This window comes from Nerophis lumbriciformis, linkage group LG35 (assembly GCF_033978685.3).
Source record: "Nerophis lumbriciformis linkage group LG35, RoL_Nlum_v2.1, whole genome shotgun sequence".
Classification (NCBI taxonomy): Eukaryota; Metazoa; Chordata; class Actinopteri; order Syngnathiformes; family Syngnathidae; genus Nerophis; species Nerophis lumbriciformis.
The window spans coordinates 6,662,878-6,683,984 of record NC_084582.2 but is presented as its reverse complement, the minus strand read 5'-3'; the positions used below and the strand labels follow the sequence as shown (position 1 = coordinate 6,683,984).

Below are 21,107 nucleotides of genomic sequence, written 5' to 3'. Positions count from 1 at the left end.
CTCGACTCGCTTCTGCAAAGTAACACAAATTAGGAGAAATAATATATGATTACAAAGTCAAAGGTCCCGTTGTGGTAATATTTGAACTTCAAATCAGATGGGCAATATGGGACCATCAATAAACACGGACGAGTGAGAACCTATTTTTTTCCAACTGCGAAAAAAAATACACTTTAAGAAGTTTAATACTTATTTAAGTTGAATTTATTGAGTCCATTTTATTTGTTTGTTTATCTATTTCGGATAACAAAGTGATTTACCATCCAATTACATTATAATGGTAAACAATTCGACACTAATGAGAAATAAAAGTGTATATACTTTTGAATGGTTCCTTTCGTTATTGTTATTATATATTATGTTTACATTACATTCTAAACACTGTATAGTTTTCATCCGTTATTTCTTCGGTCTTAGAGCAAAAGCTTTAAGTCTGTCTGCACGAAGCCACATATATGTTTAAGTAAATGATTGCATATTGTTTTACTGTGGAGCACCTTGAAAAAAGAATATGTGGATTGACAGTCCAAAAGTAGCATGTCATCCTTCAGTCGTTATTTTTTCTGTTTTATACATTAGTATAAAAAACTACATGAAAAATTCCAAATCCAATTGCAATCGCAATTTTTTTGGGGGAAAAAATCCCAATTAGGTTTTTTCTCAAAATTGTGCAGCTCCAGTGATCACCATTGCCAATTAATGCCTTTTAATGCTAATTACAAACGCTGATCCCCTCTGGCTGACACTGTATTTATTTTTAAGCAGTTAGTTATGTGTCTCCATACACACGTGTAGAGCTGCTCCCCTAAGTTGATAATAATCACCTCCATTACAGAAAATACACTTCAATCTTTAGTATCTTAAGTACCGTATTTTCCGCACTATTAGCCGCACCTAAAAACCACAAATGTACTCAAAAGCTGACAGTGCGGCTTATAACCCGGTGCGCTTTATATATGGATTAATATTAAGATTCATTTTCATAAAGTTTCGGTCTCGCAACTACGGTAAACAGCCGCCATCTTTTTTCCCCGTAGAAGAGGAAGTGCTTCTTCTTCTACGCAAGCAACCGCCAAGGTAGGCACCCGCCCCCATAGAACAAGAAGCGCTTCTTCTTCTACTGTAAGCAACCACCCGCCCGCGTAGAAGGAGAAGAAGCGCGCGGATATTACGTTTCATTTCCTTTGTGTGTTTACATCTGTAAAGACCACAAAATGGCTCCTACTAAGCGACAGGGATCCGGTTCATGAAAAGACGCAATCTCTCCATCCGCACACGGACTACTATTTCACAGCAACTGCCTAAAGACTTTCAAGAAAAGCTGGCTACTTTCCGTGCATATTGTAAAAACAAGATAGCTGAAAAAAAGATCCGGCCAGAGAACATTATCAACATGGACGAGGTTCCACTGACTTTTGATATTCCTGTGAACCGCACTGTGGATACAACGGGAGCACGTACGGTGAATATTCGCACCACAGGGAATGAGAAGTCATCCTTCACTGTGGTTCTTGCTTGCCATGCTAATGGCCAGAAACTTCCACCCATGGTGATATTCAAAAGGAAGACCTTGCCAAAAGAGACCTTTCCAGCCGGCGTCATCATAAAAGCTAACTCGAAGGGATGGATGGATGAAGAAAAGATGAGCGAGTGGTTAAGGTAAGTTTACGCGAAGAGGCCGGGTGGCTTTTTTCACGCAGCTCCGTCCATGTTGATATACGACTCCATGCGCGCCCACATCACGCTGGTTTTTAATATATTATTAAAGTTTGACTGACCTATCTGACTGTTTTTTTGACATTCCTTTAGCGCAGTTAGATGCGGCTTATAACACGGGGCGGCTTATAGGTGGACAAAGTTTTGAAATATGCCGTTCATTGAAGGCGCGGCTTATAACCCAGGGCGCCTTATGGTGCGGAAAATACGGTATCATGATCAAGTATCATCATCACCTGAGGACAATGCTAAACATGTTACACACCTAAAGCAAGCTTGGAGCAGGTTAGCTAATCTCGCTTTAAACAACACCAGAAAATAAGTGCTTAGTAACCTTTAAGAAGAGTAGATGAAATTATGTTACAGCGGACAGTAGGTAGCTAATAAGAAATTAACAAGTAGATCAATAATAGAGAAAGAATAATATAACAACAACTGTTGGTGTGTCAATACTGTCACAGTCATCACATGACAAGTAAGAGGAGGGCGCATCGTTCCATAAATCGGTAGTGTCGACATCAAGTCATATTAGTATATGATCGATACTAGAGTAATTAGGTCAATATTTTAAAAATATTGTTTTTGTTATGTTTACAAATCCAGGGAATAATGCCCTGGACACTAGGGATGTCCCGATCGAGGTTTTTGCACTTCCGATCCGATACCAATATTGTTTTTGCATTTCCGATCCGATACCGATACTGACCGATACTGGCCTATCCGAGCATGTATTAAAGTTTAAAGTTATTTAGCCTACTTAGTTGTCAGAATCATTGTTGAAAAGGGTTTTAGTACTCTTGATAACAACTAGTCAGCTGAATTAGGGGAGTTTGAATAATACACAATGGTTGGTAACAAGAAACTGACCTGTTTATTCAAGGATAAACACAAAATAGACAAAATTATACATGACAAACAGAAATGGCATCATTGAACTAGGGCTGGGCGATATGGCCTTTTTTTAATATTGCGATATTTTAAGGCCATATTGCGATACACAATATATATCTCGATATTTTGCCTTAGCCTTGAATGAACACATATAATCACAGCAGTATGATGATTCTATGTGTTTTGATTGATTGATTGAGACTTTTATTAGTAGGTTGCACAGTGAAGTACATATTCCGTACAATTGACCACTAAATGGTAACACCCCAATAAGTTTTTCAACTTGTTTAAGTCGGGGTCCACTTAAATTGATTCATGATACAGATATATACTATCAGATATATACTATCATCATAATACAGACATCACACAAGATAATCACATTTAATTATTTACATTATTTATAATCCAGGGTGTGGAGGGGGGCGCCGGATGTAAGTGTCAAAAAGACAGCCAAAAGAGTTTGATATGAGAATAAATCTAAAGTTAAAATATAGGGTAGAAATGCACCCATTTGCAGGAAATGGGTGCAAAAAGTCTTGATTTTCAAAATTTTCTTTCAAGGCTTGCATGTCTACATTAAAACATTCTTCTTCATACTGCATTAATATATGCTACTTTTAAACGTTCATGCAGAGAAGGAAATCACAACTAAAAAAATCACTAATTTTTTCATACGGTGTTGATGTGGAAATTTTTGCCTCGGCATTTTGATGGTGTGGGCGTGTGGCACCGAATGGACATAAGCGTCTCGACAGACGTTACAATATTTGAACAATGATGACGAAAACTGTTTTCTCTGTCGTGTCCGTGTGTCGAAAATTGTTATGCGCTTATTTTTTTATTTGATTTTGTGCGTGGCATAGATTTGCTATGCGCAGAGGACGCTTAAACAGTGCGCAATTGCACAGGCGAGCACCTTAGAGGGAGCGTTGCTCGCACGGCTGCGCTAGCATCACAGCTAACGTTAGCCATGCTGCTACGTCTCTGCTGGGAGAGGGCGTATACGTATGTGACGTGACAGTATGTGACGTATGTCGTGACAGTATGTGATGTGTGTAAGAAGGTGCACTTGCTGTCTGTGAGAGGGAGACACAGGAAAGAGTGGGAAGAGCCTGTCGTGTAATGCCAGCAGCTAAAAGCAACTGCGTGAGAATTCACAGACCTGTGGATGTGTTGAAGGTGTGCTGGAAAATGCGGAACGGAAATTAGGGAGCAGCAGAAAAGTGGAATGTATTATTTAAATCGGTGCGTTGGAAAACACGGACCGGAGTTTTTTTTTAAACTGGATCTGGATCGGCATTTTCCCATGCCTTGCCGATACGCAATTTTTGGCAAATATCGGCAGCCGATCCGATCCAAATATCGGACCGGGACATCCCTACTGGACACTCAAGGACTTTATGCACAAAAAACAAAGGGTTTAAATGAGTACCAGTTGGTTTAGTTGCTGTGTACTATTTACCTTGTTTTGATCAAATAATTGCATATAATAAACAAAAATAATAAACTAGTTTAATTCAGAGATGTTCCGATCAGTTTTATGCTCTTCTGATACCAATCATCCTTGATCGAGATCGGCTGATACCAATACGAGCGCCAATCACTTGTATTAACTGTACATTTTTCAATGTATTTATTGTGAGTGCTATTGACATTTTAACAACGGGGTACACCCTGGACAAGTCGCCACCTCATCACAAGGCCAACACAGATAGACAGACAACATTCACACTCACATTCACACACTAGGGCCAATTTAAAGATGCCAATCAACTTATCCCCAGGTGCATGTGTTTAGAGGTGGGAGGAAGGCGGAGTACCCACAGGGAACCCACGCAGTCACGGGGATAACATTCAAACGCCACACAGAAAGATCCCGAGCCCAGGATTGAACCCAGGACCTTCGTATTGTGAGGCACACGCACTAACCCCTGTTTCACCAAACATTGTGCTGCAACATCTTTTGGTGTAACTACTATAGTTTGGGTGATTCACCAGAGTGAAATCGGCCCCCACACCTGGTCCAAATCTCCCCAAATGTGTCTTTTCGTGTCATTCTCTCTATTTCCGAGTTTTATATGGCTGTTGAAGTGTACCAACTTGTCGGAATACGTCCCGAGACTTCTTCTGTCCAGGTGAGATGCATGATTCATGATCTACAATAAATTTCCAGGAAGCAAGGAAGTGAGTCGATCATGCCAAAATTTTACACAGGCTTCTGATCACAGCGCCGCTATAAATGGTTTGTCTGTGTTAGCACTTACAATAATAATATCACTAATACTTGGTTAATATTCAAATCACAAAATGTAAATGGAGTATTTTTTGGATTTTAAGGGCAAAGTAGTTGACTTCCCCATTGGCTTCGCTGAAGTGGGCTTTTAGTTAGTTAGGTTAGAAGGCTTTTTTTTTTTTATCCATTCGTCATCTCTTTCATAATGATTGTGTAGGGTAGTACAGTAATACCATGATAATATCGTACCGTGAGATTTTAATACCGTTATATTCCCTGTCAACTATCGAGTTTGGTTGCTCCCTCCTGTCTCGCGGTTGATTTCTTACATGAAGTGAAAAGAGAAAAGAAAAATGAGTGCTGCAGAGAGCGAATAAATTGTCTATAAAACAAAACAAAAAGTCACCTCCACTGTATGGCAGTTTTTGGGATTTTTTTTCCCCAAATGGACCGTAGTCGGACTCACACTCGTACCCACAAAAACCGGTAATACCACACCAACTTAGCCACGGAACTTGATCGTAACCTACTGGCCCTAAACCTGCAGAAAATAGTTATTCTCAGGTTTGTCTTGGTTTATATTTTCACACTTTGCACTACTTAATTAGGCATTTCTTACGTATTCCCTATTTTTGTAATGTTAAAGGGGAACATTATCACCAGACCTATGTAAGCGTCACTATATACCTTGATGTTGCAGAAAAAAGACCATATATTTTTTTAACCGATTTCCGAACTCTAAATGGGTGAATTTTGGCAAATTAAACGCCTTTCTATTATACGTCACATCGGGAAGCAATCCGCCATTTTCTCAAACACCGAGTCAAATCAGCTCTGTTATTTTCCGTTTTTTCGACTGTTTTCCGTACCTTGGAGACATCATGCCTCGTCGGTGTGTTGTCGGAGGGTGTAACAACACAAACAGGGACGGATTCAGGTTGCACCAATGGCCCAAAGATGCGAAAGTGGCAAGAAATTGGACGTTTGTTCCGCACACTTTACCGACGAAAGCTATGCTACGACAGAGATGGCAAGAATGTGTGGATATCCTGCGACACTCAAAGCAGATGCATTTCCAACGATAAAGTCAAAGAAATCTGCCGCCAGACCCCCATTGAATCTGCCGGAGTGTGTGAGCAATTCAGGGACAAAGGGCCTCGGTAGCACGGCAAGCAATGGCGGCAGTTTGTTCCCGCAGACGAGCGAGATAAACCCCCTGGATGTCTTGGCTCACACCGTCCCTTATGCCACCGAAAATGATCAAGAGAAGAATATCGACCCTAGCTTCCCTGGCCTGCTGACATCAATTCCAAAACTGGATAGATCAGCTTTCAGGAAAAGAGAGCGAATGAGGGTATGTCTACAGAATATATTAATTGATGAAAATTGGGCTGTCTGCACTCTCAAAGTGCATGTTGTTGCCAAATGTATTTCATATGCTGTAAACCTAGTTCATAGTTGTTAGTTTCCTTTAATGCCAAACAAACACATACCAATCGTTGGTTAGAAGGCGATCGCCGAATTCGTCCTCGCTTTCTCCCGTGTCGCTGGCTGTCGTGTCGTTTTCGTCGGTTTCGCTTGCATACGGTTCAAACCGATATGGCTCAATAGCTTCAGTTTCTTCTTCAATTTCGTTTTCGCTACCTGCCTCCACACCACAACCATCCGTTTCAATACATGCGTAATCTGTTGAATCGCTTAAGCCGCTGAAATCCGAGTCTGAATCCGAGCTAATGTCGCTATAGCTTGCTGTTCTATGCGCCATGTTTGTTTGTGTTGGCATCACTATGTGACGTCACAGGAAAATGGACGGGTGTATATAACGATGGTTAAAATCAGGCACTTTGAAGCTTTTTTTAGGGATATTGCGTGATGGGTAAAATTTTGAAAAAAACTTAAAATAAGCCATTGGGAACTGATTTTTAATGGTTTTAACCCTTCTGAAATTGTGATAATGTTCCCCTTTAAGAGATTATTGTTAAGTGTGATTTTAGAATGTTGTTTAAATTGATTGTTTGAGGGGGTTATAATCGGACAAAAGTTACATTTTACATAAAAATGTTTACACTTAATATAGGCTGATATAAACCACTTACAGTATATCGTGATACAGTTTTCAGTTATATCGTCCAGCCCTCGAAAAATGTGGAAATTCAATGAGAGATACGGTAAGCCTTCTATGGGTGACATCCTTTTTACATACAAAGGGGTTTTCAAAAAGTGGTACAGTAAGCCTTCCTGCTTTCTCTGGTGCCTCCCAGGGAAGGAGACAGCCCAGCCACACACTTGTCACACAAAATGTCTATTTCATATTATAAGTCCTAAGCATTACATGTGTGCAAGAAAACTGCAACCATTAGTTATATGTAACTGTGTCCTGTTATTACAATTACAATTGTATCTGTTCCAACGTCAATTTATTTTTCTATACGCTATGTAATTCTTCCCTAAACAACAATGGATAGTATTCTCAATATGTAAATTCTGACGTTTTTTTGGAGCATTGCATTTGTGCTCGTGCAATTCTCATGGCGTGATAAAGATCAGCTTTACGTTTTACAAACGTGCTCAGTACACTCTTTAAAGAGATTAGGCCGTCGATACACTCATTCATTTCCTGTAGGAGAACACTATGTACTCATGAATATTAATGTTGACTCGCAGAGGCCATCCTTGACGCTTGTAATTTCCTGAATTGCAGTCAGCACATCTGCCTCACTTCGTCACTTCTCTCTTCAAGGCCTCAAATCTTTAGTAGTTAGTGAGGACAATGTGTACCGTCCACTCTCTGCTGACCCCAAAAATTAAACACACAGGGTTGCTTTTTAAAGAAGGAATCTTACCAAATAAACCATACAAGGCAGATGACTCATCGTGAGTCAGTTGTTCACGAGTCCTCAGCTAAGCAACACTTTGCCTATGACTTTAGGCACATAGATGCAACACCAAAAGTTACAACTAAAACACTGATCTGTGTCATAAAAGTCTGCATGACTGATGCCATCAGAATGAATTCAACTCAGTATATTGCAAACTAGTATAGACAAGCACATAAAAGAACAGTATTTCCTGTTTGGCTAAATGTCATCGCAAGAATGTGAGGGCAATGAGGGCAAGACAAAAATACAATAGACAACTTTAAAATTGTTTCTCATGGTCACTAATGCTCAGTTAATCGAGAAGCTATTTTAAAAGTGGCCGTAAAAACCAGCAGGATATGTTTAGTAATAGAATACAGTGTGTCATAGAAGAATTTGGCTGATTGTGTTGAATCCATGGTGTCTTGAGGTAGAATGGAAAGCAGTACTTGGCTCCAACCAGCACAGGCGCTGTTGTTTCCTCTACTCACTATTACGCTGGCATTGAAAGAAAAGTCCAGAACTTGATTGTTTAAGAAAATAAAAATACATGTAATAAATACATTGGTACTTCAATTTAAGAGTGCCTAAACTTAAGAATGTTTTGAGATAAGAGCTGTCTCTCGGCTAATTGTTGTTATGCTTTAAGTTACAAGCAAACAATTTAGATACTAGCATCCCTACCATTAGTTTCTGTAGCAAATGCCACAGTGAACCCCTGAAGATGCGCCAGAAACATCCCATCTTACTCATTAGCATTAGATCAGTGGTTCTTAACCTGGGTTCGATCGAACCCTAGGGGTTCGGTGAGTCGGGCTCAGGGGTTCGGCGGAGGTCAAGACACACCCGACTCATCGTGTAAATAAAAACTTCTCCCTATCGGCGTATTACGGATACGGCAACAGCAGAAGTCACACTGATTTGCAGGTGTGTAATTTGTTTTGAGTTTATGCACTGTGTTGGTTTTGTTCTTTGAACAAGGTGATGTTCATGTATGGTTCAATTTGTGCACCAGTAAAAAAACATGGTAACACTTTAATTAGTTGCTTATTAACATGCAAATTAGTAACACATTGGCTCTTAACTAGTCATTATTAAATACTTATTAATGCCTTTATTCGGCATGGCCTTATTATAACCCTAATCCTCTAACCCTGGCCCTAACCCTCTAACCCTAACCCTAACCAAATAACTCTAAATTAAGTCTTTGTTACTTAGAATATGTTCCCCATACTAAAGTGTTACCAAAAACATATAACTTTGTCTTGAATTTGAAAAAAACAAAATTTAATTTTTCACTAAAGAAGGGTTCGGTGAATGCGCATATGAAACTAGTGGGGTTCGGTACCTCCAACAAGGGTAAGAACCACTGCATTAGATTATTCGAGAGATAGATATAACTTAGTCATTGGAAAGACGAAAATTAATGTGAAGAATATTACGAAGACTTTGATTTAATGGGGACCAATTATGATATTTTTCTACCTTTAAACACTTGCTTTTGGAATACATACCATGTAATGATGATTATTTGGTCAAAATTGTGCATATATTTTGCAATAAAGACATAGTATCATCGAACCACTTTTCGGCTGCCTCTGGAGAGGCGGAGTTGTTAAGAGGGAAATGAACCCCTCCTCCTTAAAAATGGCGGATTCGCTTAGATCTTCAGGTAAATGTGTACAAAATATGGATAAAGCGCTGACGTCACCAATGAGAAAACGTCTCAGATTGTGGAAATTCTAAACAGCTTGTTTGACAGAAGTGTGAAAGAAGCAAGATTATTTTGTCAATATCTGCCCATGGTTTGATTAAAAATTTTCGGGACTTATGCAGATCCCAAATACACAAAGGCAGGTAACAATAGGCAAGAAAAGTTGGTTTTGCGTAATAGGTTTCCTTTAGCAAACAAGTGTTTTGAGTGAAGAGCTGTGTCACCTGTAAATTAAGGTACTACTGTAACAATTGATTATCTTTCCCTATTTTTTATCAAAGCAAATGCTTATACTCGTACTTAACCGCCTAATTATTTACCTTTATCGGCATTAGCTAGCTACAGTTGCTTGGAAGACAGAAGACACTTCTAATTGAAATTAGCAGGTTCACATTAGGTTATTTGTTACTACCAGGAGCTATTCGCGTATTTAGGGGAAAAGGGTTACACTTGGCAATGTACTATGCAATTAAATGCCAAAGGGTAACACTAAATGTAAATGTATTATCTGGGTAGCTAGATGATTAAGTGAGGGTGTTTAAAGGGAAACTGCACTTTTTTTTGGTAATCTTGCCTATCGGTCACAACAATTATTAGGGACAAGAAGACAGATGTACGTTTTGTAATGCGTTCTAACTCGTAAATAAAAGACCACTTACAATGGAGTCAATCGGAGGTCCTCTATTCTGCCCATAAAGCCCTCTAAATAACCAAATAAAAAAACTCCAACAATAGTCCATTTACATTTCGTGACCTGAATATTAACCAAGTATTAGTGATATTGTTATGATAAGCGCTAACGCAGCCAAATTTTTAGAGGCCTCGTGATCAGAACGAGTTGACGATATTGTGCTGCTACAGTATATTGACGTCAAGTGCTGGTGAGCGCTTTCTCGCCTCCGAGCTCATGAAAGTTCATTCTATATCATAACTAATATCTCTCACCTTGATAGTAGAAAGATGATGACATAATCCGATAAATTGGTCAGTTTTGGCATCAAATTTGGACCCGGAAATAGTAAGAAAGACACGAAAAGATGCTTGGTTCCACCCACACTTTTTTCTCGCAAAGGTTATGAGTCACTCTTCGTCTAAACAAGAATATATGAACATCCTCGCAGTCGGCATTCTAGTGACAGCAAACATTGTACAGTAAGTGCTGTTTCATTATGTTTGTAGGCTCTCATGATGTAAGCAGTGAGTAGTAATCAGTGATGTCGAAGGAAATAGCGAACGCAGAAATTAATGTCCTGCTGTATGCTTAAAATGAGCAAAATACGTAAATATTACATGTTATTATGTATGAGCCCGTTTCTACATTACAGTGTGTATATAAAACTTTAATGGAGGTATGTGGATGTTTTCAAGCGCTTTATAGGTAAAAAAAAAAAGAGTGACTCCCAAAGGCTCCATTGTAAGCAGACTGTTGATCACATTTATTTACGAGTTAGAATGCAAAAAAGAAAGACGTATGAGTGCTTGTGTCACATAAGGATTGTGAATGATTGGCTTTTGTTTTAAGTGCAGTTCCCCTCTAAAGCATAGTTAAAGGTGGTGGGGATGATTACAGGGGGGAAATGAGGCGGCCCACAGAAATGAGGTCCTGAAACTGGGTGAGTGGTGTGCATCGAACAACTTAGCACTAAACATCTCCAAGACCAAAGAACTCATTCTGGACTTCAAGCAAAACAGTCGCCCATGCCTCCCTGCACATTAATGGTGAATGTGTGGAGCAAGTCCAGTCCTTCAAATTACTTTATGTCCATATCTCTGCAGACCTCTCCTGGAGAACCAACACCACAGTGTTGGTCAAGATGGCCTAGGAGTGGCTACACTTCCTAGGGAGGCTCAGGAAGGTACGACTAGACACCCAGCTGCTGGTGACCTTCTACTGTTACACAATTGAGAGCTTGCTGACCTACGCAGTAACAGTGTGACACTCCAAGCTACACGTAAGTCGACAGGAAAAGACTACAAAAATAAATTAATTAATTTAAAAAAAAGAGAGACTACAGAGGGTGGCAAAATCTGCACAAAAAAAATAATCGACTGACCCCTGCTCTCCTTGACTGCCAGAAACATCTCCCAAGGACACCACTCACCCTGGCTCCCATCTCTTTAACCTGTTCCCCCCTGTTAGGCGCTTCAGGTCCATACAGGCCAAAACAAACAGACTCGGGGACAGCTTCTTCCCCAAAACTGTCACTAAACTCAATGCACATTTGCACTAATGGAAACTGTTTAATTGCACTGATCCTTGAGACTCAAACTACCTCTTCTCTGTTTACCTATATGTGTTTTTATACATTTACTTGTGCTATTTATGTGTGCACTTAAGGAGCTGTTCTCCAATTCTCATTATACTGTGTAAAATGACAATAAAGGTTTTATATTCTATTTAATTTGTCTTAGTAGTCCATTATTACATTTGACTCAGTAAGGATACAGATTACCTAACACCAGAGTCATCTAAACAAATGAGTTGTGTTCAACCGAGAAGTTCCTCTGCATTTGAAACTCAGAATAACACCAATTAACACCTAAATAAGAAGAACAGCCGCATCTGAGAAAGTACATTTGTGATGCGGTTTACGTAATCGAACATCATTTGTGGTTCTGGGAAAATGTATGCTTTAGATTATGGCGCAATCGAGAGGATGGTGTGACACACTCAGCTGAAACTAACAATAATTGATTGGTTAATGGAGGTCTGTCCAAGTGTGGCAATTCAGGTTTTGTGTAATGAGTCTGCCAAGTATCTAAACAGGATTTGACCACCTGATAACCTCGGTTACAGACACACACACACACACGGACACACACGTACACACACATACACTGTATATACATACAAGAAAGATCTGGTTTCAAATAGTGCTGAATAATAACGGTATTATAAAAATAAGTCACAATAAATTAGTTAGTTTGAAATATGAGTACTTATTCAACCATCAAAACTCAAAACAACAACTGGAAATAAATTGGTAATGAGTAAACAGTAAATAAAATAATAATAGTGAATGGCGCCAATATCTTCCGTACAGTTAAAATTACATGTGGAGGATGCCATTTTTAGGGCCACTTTAAATACATTTTATTTTATTTTTAGATTTCCATTTGTACCCCTATATAAAGGTGTGCTTTTTGTTTCATTAATAACATTTAACAATGTCCGTTAAATAAATGCTAAATCCTTACATTTATTGGTATAGTACATCTTTGGACAATTTTGACCAGTATTCTAAGTCAAAGCATAATCATTTTGTAAAAGTACCAATAAGTGCTTCAAGTACAAAATGTTTATGTTGGGTACTTTTTTTGAAACCTTTATTTTCTTAGAGCAGTCAGTTTGGATGTTGCGCACAGAGCGTACAACAGTGATGTTGTTCTCTTTGTGGGATTATAAATTGTCTTGGCTAGCATGAGCGCTGTAATTTTTCGCCGGCAGTTTCGACATTGTTTAGTTTGTGAAGGGACGGGGTGAGTGTTCCGGCGACAAAAGAGCAGTCCCAGACACATCATTTCGCCAGACAACTGTTCATTCTGCTTGGATGACAGCTTTTCCCTCACGCGTGTCAACGTTTGTAATATTCCACATTTAACAGTAGATTCTATTTTTGTTTGCCAGCTCCGTGATTCCGTCCGCGATTGCGTTAACACGGATTTCATAGGTCCCTACTTTTTTAGATGAGTGATTTGAGATACTTGCGTAGTGTCAAATAAATGGGAACGGCAACCATGGTGAGATCGAGGGCTTCAACAATGAATCGATTAAATCAATTAATTCCTTTTCAAAAGGCATCGAAATTCAATTTTGCTGGTTTCCAATCACAGGTAGGGCTGCAGCTATTGATTATTTTAGTAATAATGTAATTTTCTAATAAGTTAGTTCAATTAATCGATTAAAACACACTTTCTTGCCTCAATGCGTATTGAATGGAAAAAGATTTTAATGCTGGCCATAACCGTAAGATTTTTTTTTCAATGATTGCATATCATTAACATTAAAATCTGTTTATTCATTAAAAAATGTACAAATAAAAACTCTGCTGCTGTTAACCGCAATACAGAAAACGGCACACACACACACACACACCACTGCTGTCATATTCTATTCCATATATCTATTGCAGTGGCCATACCGAAACTATGTATTTTTAAAGTTCCAAGCACTTCATGCTGTCCGGATTTTATTGATTTTTATTAGTTGCTCTCAATTTTCATCAGTTATAATGGCAACATCAAGTCCTCTAAGTTCTTAACCTTTTTGACCTCAGGGCCCAACTTTTTCACTACAGATTAACCGGGAGCCCACTCAAATATTAACACTGAATTAATAATTTTACACTTGATTTTTTTTTTTTTTCCTGTTCAGCCACTCAGGAAAATTATAGAGTTGATGTAGATAAGGTGGCGACTTGTCCAGGGTGTACCCCGCCTTCCGCCCGATTGTAGCTGAGATAGGCTCCAGCGCCCCCCGCGACCCCAAAGAAAATAAGCGGTAGAAAAATGGATGGATGGATGGATGGATGTAGATGCCTATATCTGCTGTACAGATTTACTTCACGAAAGAGAAGTATGGGATACTTCTCTTGTTGCCTTATTTGTATTTGACTTTATTAAATGGATATATTTAATGTTTGGCGCAGCCGGACCAAAGACGGACGGAATGGAAAGAAGAAAAAAGAAAGACAGAGGGGGAAATCGCGCAGACAAGAGTGAGATAAGACAGAGAGACAACAATAACAAAAACAACAACAACAGAACAACATAAAAAATACGATATGTACAAATATGATACAAAAAATTATAGGAAAGAAGCAGTTAGTGAATTATTAATAACATAGATATGACAATGAACATTATTGCATTACAAATGGAGCAACACAAATATCAATAGAAATAGCACTATTGATAACGAAAAACAATAATAATAATTACCTCTATTATCAACAATACAATTGTTTAAAATGCAGCAACGCATATACAGTATGTACTGAAAACTTTCTTAACAAAAGAAAGCACTTTTTAAATCATATTCAATAATTCTATGTAACCTACTTACAGTTTACAACCTTGTCATATGATATGAAAGCATGTGTTGATCCCAAAGATTATTTCTTTAACACATAGACCTTAGGGTTAGGTCAGGCTGATTAGAAGAATAAGTACAAACCAAATATACTGCATAAGAAGGGACTCGTAAATAATTGACGAAAAATAAATTAAAAATTATGGTGTGACTGCATGGGTTCCCTACGGGTACTCCGGCTACCTCCCACCTCCAAAGACATGCACCTGGGGATAGGTTGATTGGCAACACTAAATTGGCCCTAGTGTGTGAATGTTTTCTATCTGTGTTGGCCCTGCGATAAGGTGGCAACTTGTCCAGGGTATACCGCGCCTTCCGCCCGAATGCAGCTGAAATAGGCCGCAGCAACCCCCGCGACCCGAAACGGGACAAGCGGTAGAAAATGGATGGATGGATGGAAAATATATAAACTGAATTACTAGTCGTAATTTTTGCGCGTAAGAAACTTCTCTATGATTTTAGCCCCAGACTTCTTCTGTTTATTTGAGATTGGCATTTCTTAAGTTAAGAAACACTGCTATAAGCATTGTAAAAAAAAAAAAAATCATAAATAAATGAAAATAAACTATTAATTGAAGCAACATAGTATAAATGTAAGCTTTTTTCTAATCGATTAATTGTTGCAGCCCTAATCACATGGTCTGTTAAAGACGATCTAATTGAGGTGTTGAAATGTGTTTTAAAAAGTAGATTTCACTTGAATTCAAGCAATAATTTTTTTTTTTTGTGACGACCCAAGCTATACACTAAATTCAGTATATTTTTGAATGACAACTAAAGTAATTTGAAACAACACTATCCGATAAAACGATATCAATATATATCGCGATAGACACGTAATCTATACGAATACAAAAATGTGTTCGGTTATATATATTTTTTTGGGGGGGGGCGGAAAAAAACGTAAAGAATGAAGCATGGTTGGTTGCATAAACACAGGCACTCGCGGCCTTATAACCAAACAAAACAGGAAGTGATCAGAGAGCAATGGGAGGGTCACGCTAAACAGCCAGTGTGATTGCGCTATGTTGTTGTCTTGCTGTTGATTCTCTACATGGAGTGAGAAGAGAAACTTAAAATGAGTGCTGCAAAGAGCGAAGAAATTGTCGATAAAACAGGAAAAGTCATCTCAACAACATGGCAGTTATTTGGATTTTTTAAAATGGACTGTAGTCCTTCGCCGCGCTCATCTTTTATCTCAACCCTCGTCCGTTCCCTATTCCTAAGTACGGAAATAACAGGTAAGAACGAAAATAAAATAACAAAATATAACAAATGTGATACTTATTTGGTACAAAATTATTTAAACAATGATTACTGCATAACATAAATTCATTTCCGTACTTAAACAAGAATAACAGACCAAATTAAATGTTACACAGACCTTCCCGGCAGTAAACTTGCAAAAAAATGTTCTTATCAGGTTTCTCGATGTTTACACTTTCACTCTCCGCACTATTTTGTTGCACCTTAATTCAAAGAGGTTATTGTTAAGTGCGTGTTGTGATTTTAGAATTGTGTTTACATTGATTGTTTTTCCATAGTTGTGTTGACATTTCCTTTGCTTTCTGCCTTGATAGCTGGGGGGGTTATGATCACAGGAAGGTTACATTTGAAATACAATTTTTTACATTTACAATATTTTTATCCGGGTCGATATATTCCATATATTTTATATATATATATATATATATATATATATATATATATATATATATATATATATATATATATATACATATATATATATATATATATATATATATATACATATATATATATATATATATATATATATATACATATATATATATATATATATATATACATACAGGTAAAAGCCAGTAAATTAGAATATTTTGAAAAACTTGATTTATTTCAGTAATTGCATTCAAAAGGTGTAACTTGTACATTATATTTATTCATTGCACACAGACTGATGCATTCAAATGTTTATTTCATTTAATTTTGATGATTTGAAGTGGCAACAAATGAAAATTCAAAATTCCGTTTGTCACAAAATTAGAATATTGTGTAAGGGTTAAATTTTGAAGACACCTGGTGTCACAAACTAATCAGCTGATTAACTCAAAACACCTGCAAAGGGCTTTAAATGGTCTCTCAGTCCAGTTCTGAAGCCTACACAAACATGGGGAAGACTTCAGATTTGACAGCTGTCCAAAAGGCAACCATCGACACATTGCACAAGGAGGGAAAGACACAAAAGGTTATTGCTGAAGAGGCTGGCTGTTCTCAGAGCTCTGTGTCCAAACACATTAATGGAGAGGCAAAGGGAAGGAAAAACTGTGGTCAGAAAAAGTGTACAAGCGATAGGGATCACCGCGCCCTGGTCAAGATTGTGAAAAAAAACCCATTCAAAAATGTGGGGGAGATTCAGAAGGAGTGGACAGCTGCTGGAGTCAGTGCTTCAAGATCCACCACCAAGAGACGCTTGAAAGACATGGGTTTCAACTGCCGCATACCTCGTGTCAAGCCACTGTTGACCAAGAAACAGCGCGAAAAGCGTCTCACCTGGGCTAAGGAAAAAAAGAGCTGGACTGCTGCTGAGTGGGCCAAAGTCATGTTTTCTGACGAAAGCAAATTTTGCATTTCCTTTGGAAATCGAGGTCCCAGAGTCTGGAGGAAGACAGGAGAGGCACAGGATCCACGTTGCCTGAAGTCTAGTGTAAAGTTTCCACCATCAGTGATGGTTTGGGGTGCCATGTCATCTGCTGGTGTCGGTCCACTCTGTTTCCTGAGATCCAGGGTCAACGCAGCCGTCTACCAGCAAGTTTTAGAGCACTTCATGCTTCCTGCTGCTGACCTGCTCTATGGAGATGGAGATTTCAAGTTCCAACAGGACTTGGCGCCTGCACACAGCGCAAAATCTACCCGTGCCTGGTTTACGGATCATGGTATTTCTGTTCTAAATTGGCCCGCCAACTCCCCTGACCTTAGCCCCATAGAAAATCTGTGGGGTATTGTGAAAAGGAAGATGCAGAATGCCAGACCCAAAAACGCAGAAGAGTTGAAGGCCACTATCAGAGCAACCTGGGCTCTCATAACACCTGAGCAGTGCCAGAAACTCATCGACTCCATGCCACGCCGCATTAACGCAGTAATTGAGGCAAAAGGAGCTCCAACCAAGTATTGAGTATTGTACATGCTCATATTTTTCATTTTCATACTTTTCAGTTGGCCAACATTTCTAAAAATCCCTTTTTTGTATTAGCCTTAAGTAATATTCTAATTTTGTGACACACGGAATTTTGGATTTTCATTTGTTGCCACTTCAAATCATCAAAATTAAATGAAATAAACATTTGAATGCATCAGTCTGTGTGCAATGAATAAATATAATGTACAAGTTACACCTTTTGAATGCAATTACTGAAATAAATCAAGTTTTTCAAAATATTCTAATTTACTGGCTTTTACCTGTATATATTTATTTATTTATTTTTCCGGCATCTGGTCAGGATGCCACCCGAACACCTCCCTAGGGAGGTGTTTAGGGCACGTCCGACCGATAGGAGGCCACGGGGAAGACCCAGGACACGTTGGGAAGACTATGTCTCCCGGTTGGCCTGGGAACGCCTCGGGATCCCCTGGGAAGAGCTGAACGAAGTGGCTGGGGAGAGGGAAGTCTGGGCTTCTCTGCTTAGGCTGCCGCCCCCGCAACCCGACCTCGGATAAGCGGAAGAAGATGGATGGATATATTTTCCATAAGTCATAAAAATATCAATAATTATCGTTATCGCCTAATTATTATTTTTTCTATTATATCGTGATACAGTTTTTAGCCTTACTTTTAAATGCAAACATCTGCATTTATCAATTTTATAAAGGAAATTTGTATGGGTACCATTACACCATATTTACCAGTGTTAATGAACACATTGTTAGTTTGGAGTAAACAGTAGTTTGTTTTGAATGGGGATGGTGATTATGAATGATATGTTGATAGTTTAAACAGCAACAAACTGTTGCTGCAAAATAATGAATGTGTATTAGGGAAATATTCTGCTTTGGTCTGGGAGTGACAAATTCCCAAACCTTTGTGTGTCATAGCAAGCAGCATTAGCCGCTACACCTAAAGGCTAGTTAAATGAGTTTGTCATAAAGAAACATAAGGAAGGGGCATATTTTCGAGATTAATCGTGAATAACCAGCTAGCCTATTCATGCCAGATGTTGACCACGGTAGCAACTTTGACTCATTGGTCACCGGCCATTCACCTCCGCCTCGAAGGATGCTAACTTCCGCCTCGCATCCCAAATAAAAAGCAGCGGAAGGCACGTACTCACCTCCTGACATCGAAAGGCATGGTGCCTGTACGGTTTGTAAGGGTTTAAACGGAGGAAATCACGGCTACCACTCGGTTCTTCTCAGGGCTACCGGTTGTTCATCTGTACCGGGTTGACGACGTCAGCTTAGGACGCTTTGCACAATGTGATTGGTGGAGAGGCTACTTCCGGTTTGTCGTGATTCTACTTCCTGTTGGAAATCCGGCTCGCGTTGAACGTAAATAAAAATGAAAAAATAAAAAATAAACTACATAAAATTGGTCGATAAAGATATTTTTTGTAATGACGTGCTTGAATTGATATTTTAACATTTCAATAATTTTGTTTCATCTTATTTTAAACAAACCATATTTTCTCTGTTTAATCTCAATCAATCCATCCATTTCCTACCGCTTGTCCCTTACGTCAGTGGTCCCCAACCTTTTTGTATTATATATATATATATATATATATATATATATATATATATATATATATATATATATATATTTTTTTTTTTTTTTTTTTTTTTTTTTTATAAAAAAATACAATCATGTGTGCTTACGGACTGTATCCCTGCAGACTGTATTGATCTATATTGATATATAATGACGGAACCAGAAATATTGATAACAGAAAGAAACAACCCTTTTGTGCGAATGAGTGTGAATGAGACTAAATGGGGGAGGGAGGTTTTTTGGGTTGGTGCACTAATTGTAAGTGTATCTTGTGTGTTTTATGTTGATTTAATAAAAAATAAAAAATAATATTCCATCCATCCATCCATCCATCTTCTTCCGCTTATCCGAGGTCGGGTCGCGGGGGCACCAGCCTAAGCAGGGAAACCCAGACTTCCCTCTCCCCAGCCACTTCGTCCAGCTCTTCCTGTGGGACCCCGAGGCGTTCCCAGGCCAGCCGGGAGACATAGTCTTCCCAACGTGTCCTGGGTCTTCCCCGTGGCCTCCTACCGGTCGGACGTGCCCTAAACACCTCCCGAGGGAGGCGATCGGGTGGCATCCTGACCAGATGCCCGAACCACCTCATCTGGCTCCTCTCGATGTGGAGGAGCAGCGGCTTTACTTTGAGCTCCCCCCGGATGACAGAGCTTCTCACCCTATCTCTAAGGGAGAGCCCCGCCACCCGGCGGAGGAAACTCATTTCGGCCGCTTGTACCCGTGATCTTGTCCTTTCGGTCATAACCCAAAGCTCATGACCATAGGTGAGGATGGGAACGTAGATCGACCGGTAAATTGAGAGCTTTGCCTTCCGGCTCAGCTCCTTCTTCACCACAACGGATCGATACAGCGTCCGCATTACTGAAGACGCCGCACCGATCCGCCTGTCGATCTCACGATCCACTCTTCCCTCACTCGTGAACAAGACTCCGAGGTACTTGAACTCCTCCACTTGGGGCAGGGTCTCCTCCCCAACCCGAAGATATATAAATATATATAGATATAAATAATGTTTTTTTTAATTTTTTTTTATTTGTTGTGCGGCCTGGTACCAATCGATCCATGGACCGGTACCTTGCCGCGGCCCGGTGGTTGGGGACCACTGCCTTACGGGGTCACGGGGGCTGCTGGAGCCTATCTCAGCTGCATTCGGGCGGTAGGCGGGGTCAGGGGGCGCCGAAAAGGGGGGGTAAAGGAGACAGATTCTAGGGGCCCATGATGGAGGGGGGCCCAGAGAGGCCCCTAATGATGATGAAATTATAATACAGAAAATATAATGACACTGTGTTGGGGGCCCTGTAAAGTTTCTTTTCATGGGGCCCAAAATCCCTAGCGGCGCCCCTGGGCGGGGTACCCCTTGGACAACAACCAGTTATATTAATATGACATTTTATTGGCTGCTGGTGTCATTAATTTATATATTTGTAAGTTCAACAAACATATATTTCCCATCCATCCATTTTCTACCGCTTATTCCCTTTCGGGGTCGCGGGGGGCGCTGGAGCCTATCTCAGCTGCATTCGGGCGGTAGGCGGGGTCAGGGGCGCCGAAAAGGGGGGGTAAAGGAGACGGATTCTAGGGGCCCATGATGGAGGGGGGCCCAGAGAGTCCCCTAATGATGATGAAATTATAATACAGAAAAAATAATGACACTGTGTTGGGGGCCCTGTAAAGATTCTTTTCATGGGGCCCAAAATCCCTAGCGGCGCCCCTGGGCGGGGTACCCCTTGGACAACAACCAGTTATATTAATATGACATTTTATTGGCTGCTGGTGTCATTAATTTATATATTTGTAAGTTCAACAAACATATATTTGTTAAATGAAAATCGACGTCTGATTGATAAAGTAGTAAAACT

At 39.5% G+C, this 21,107-nt stretch overlaps 1 protein-coding gene across 2 annotated transcripts in view; it reads right to left on the bottom strand.

Moving 5' to 3' along the window:
• ergic1 (endoplasmic reticulum-golgi intermediate compartment 1) overlaps positions 1-18,970 on the bottom strand; it is a 56,452-nt gene extending 37,482 nt beyond the window's left edge. Inside the window, exon 1 of one of the 2 annotated variants that reach the window (XM_061927820.2) lies at positions 18,815-18,970. In XM_061927820.2, the coding sequence (XP_061783804.1) occupies positions 18,815-18,834 (20 nt within the window). In that variant the 5' untranslated portion in view covers positions 18,835-18,970. The remainder of the gene's footprint in view (positions 1-18,814) is intronic. The other variant, XM_061927821.2, reaches the window with a different exon arrangement.
• Between the last annotated feature and the right edge of the window lie 2,137 nt (positions 18,971-21,107).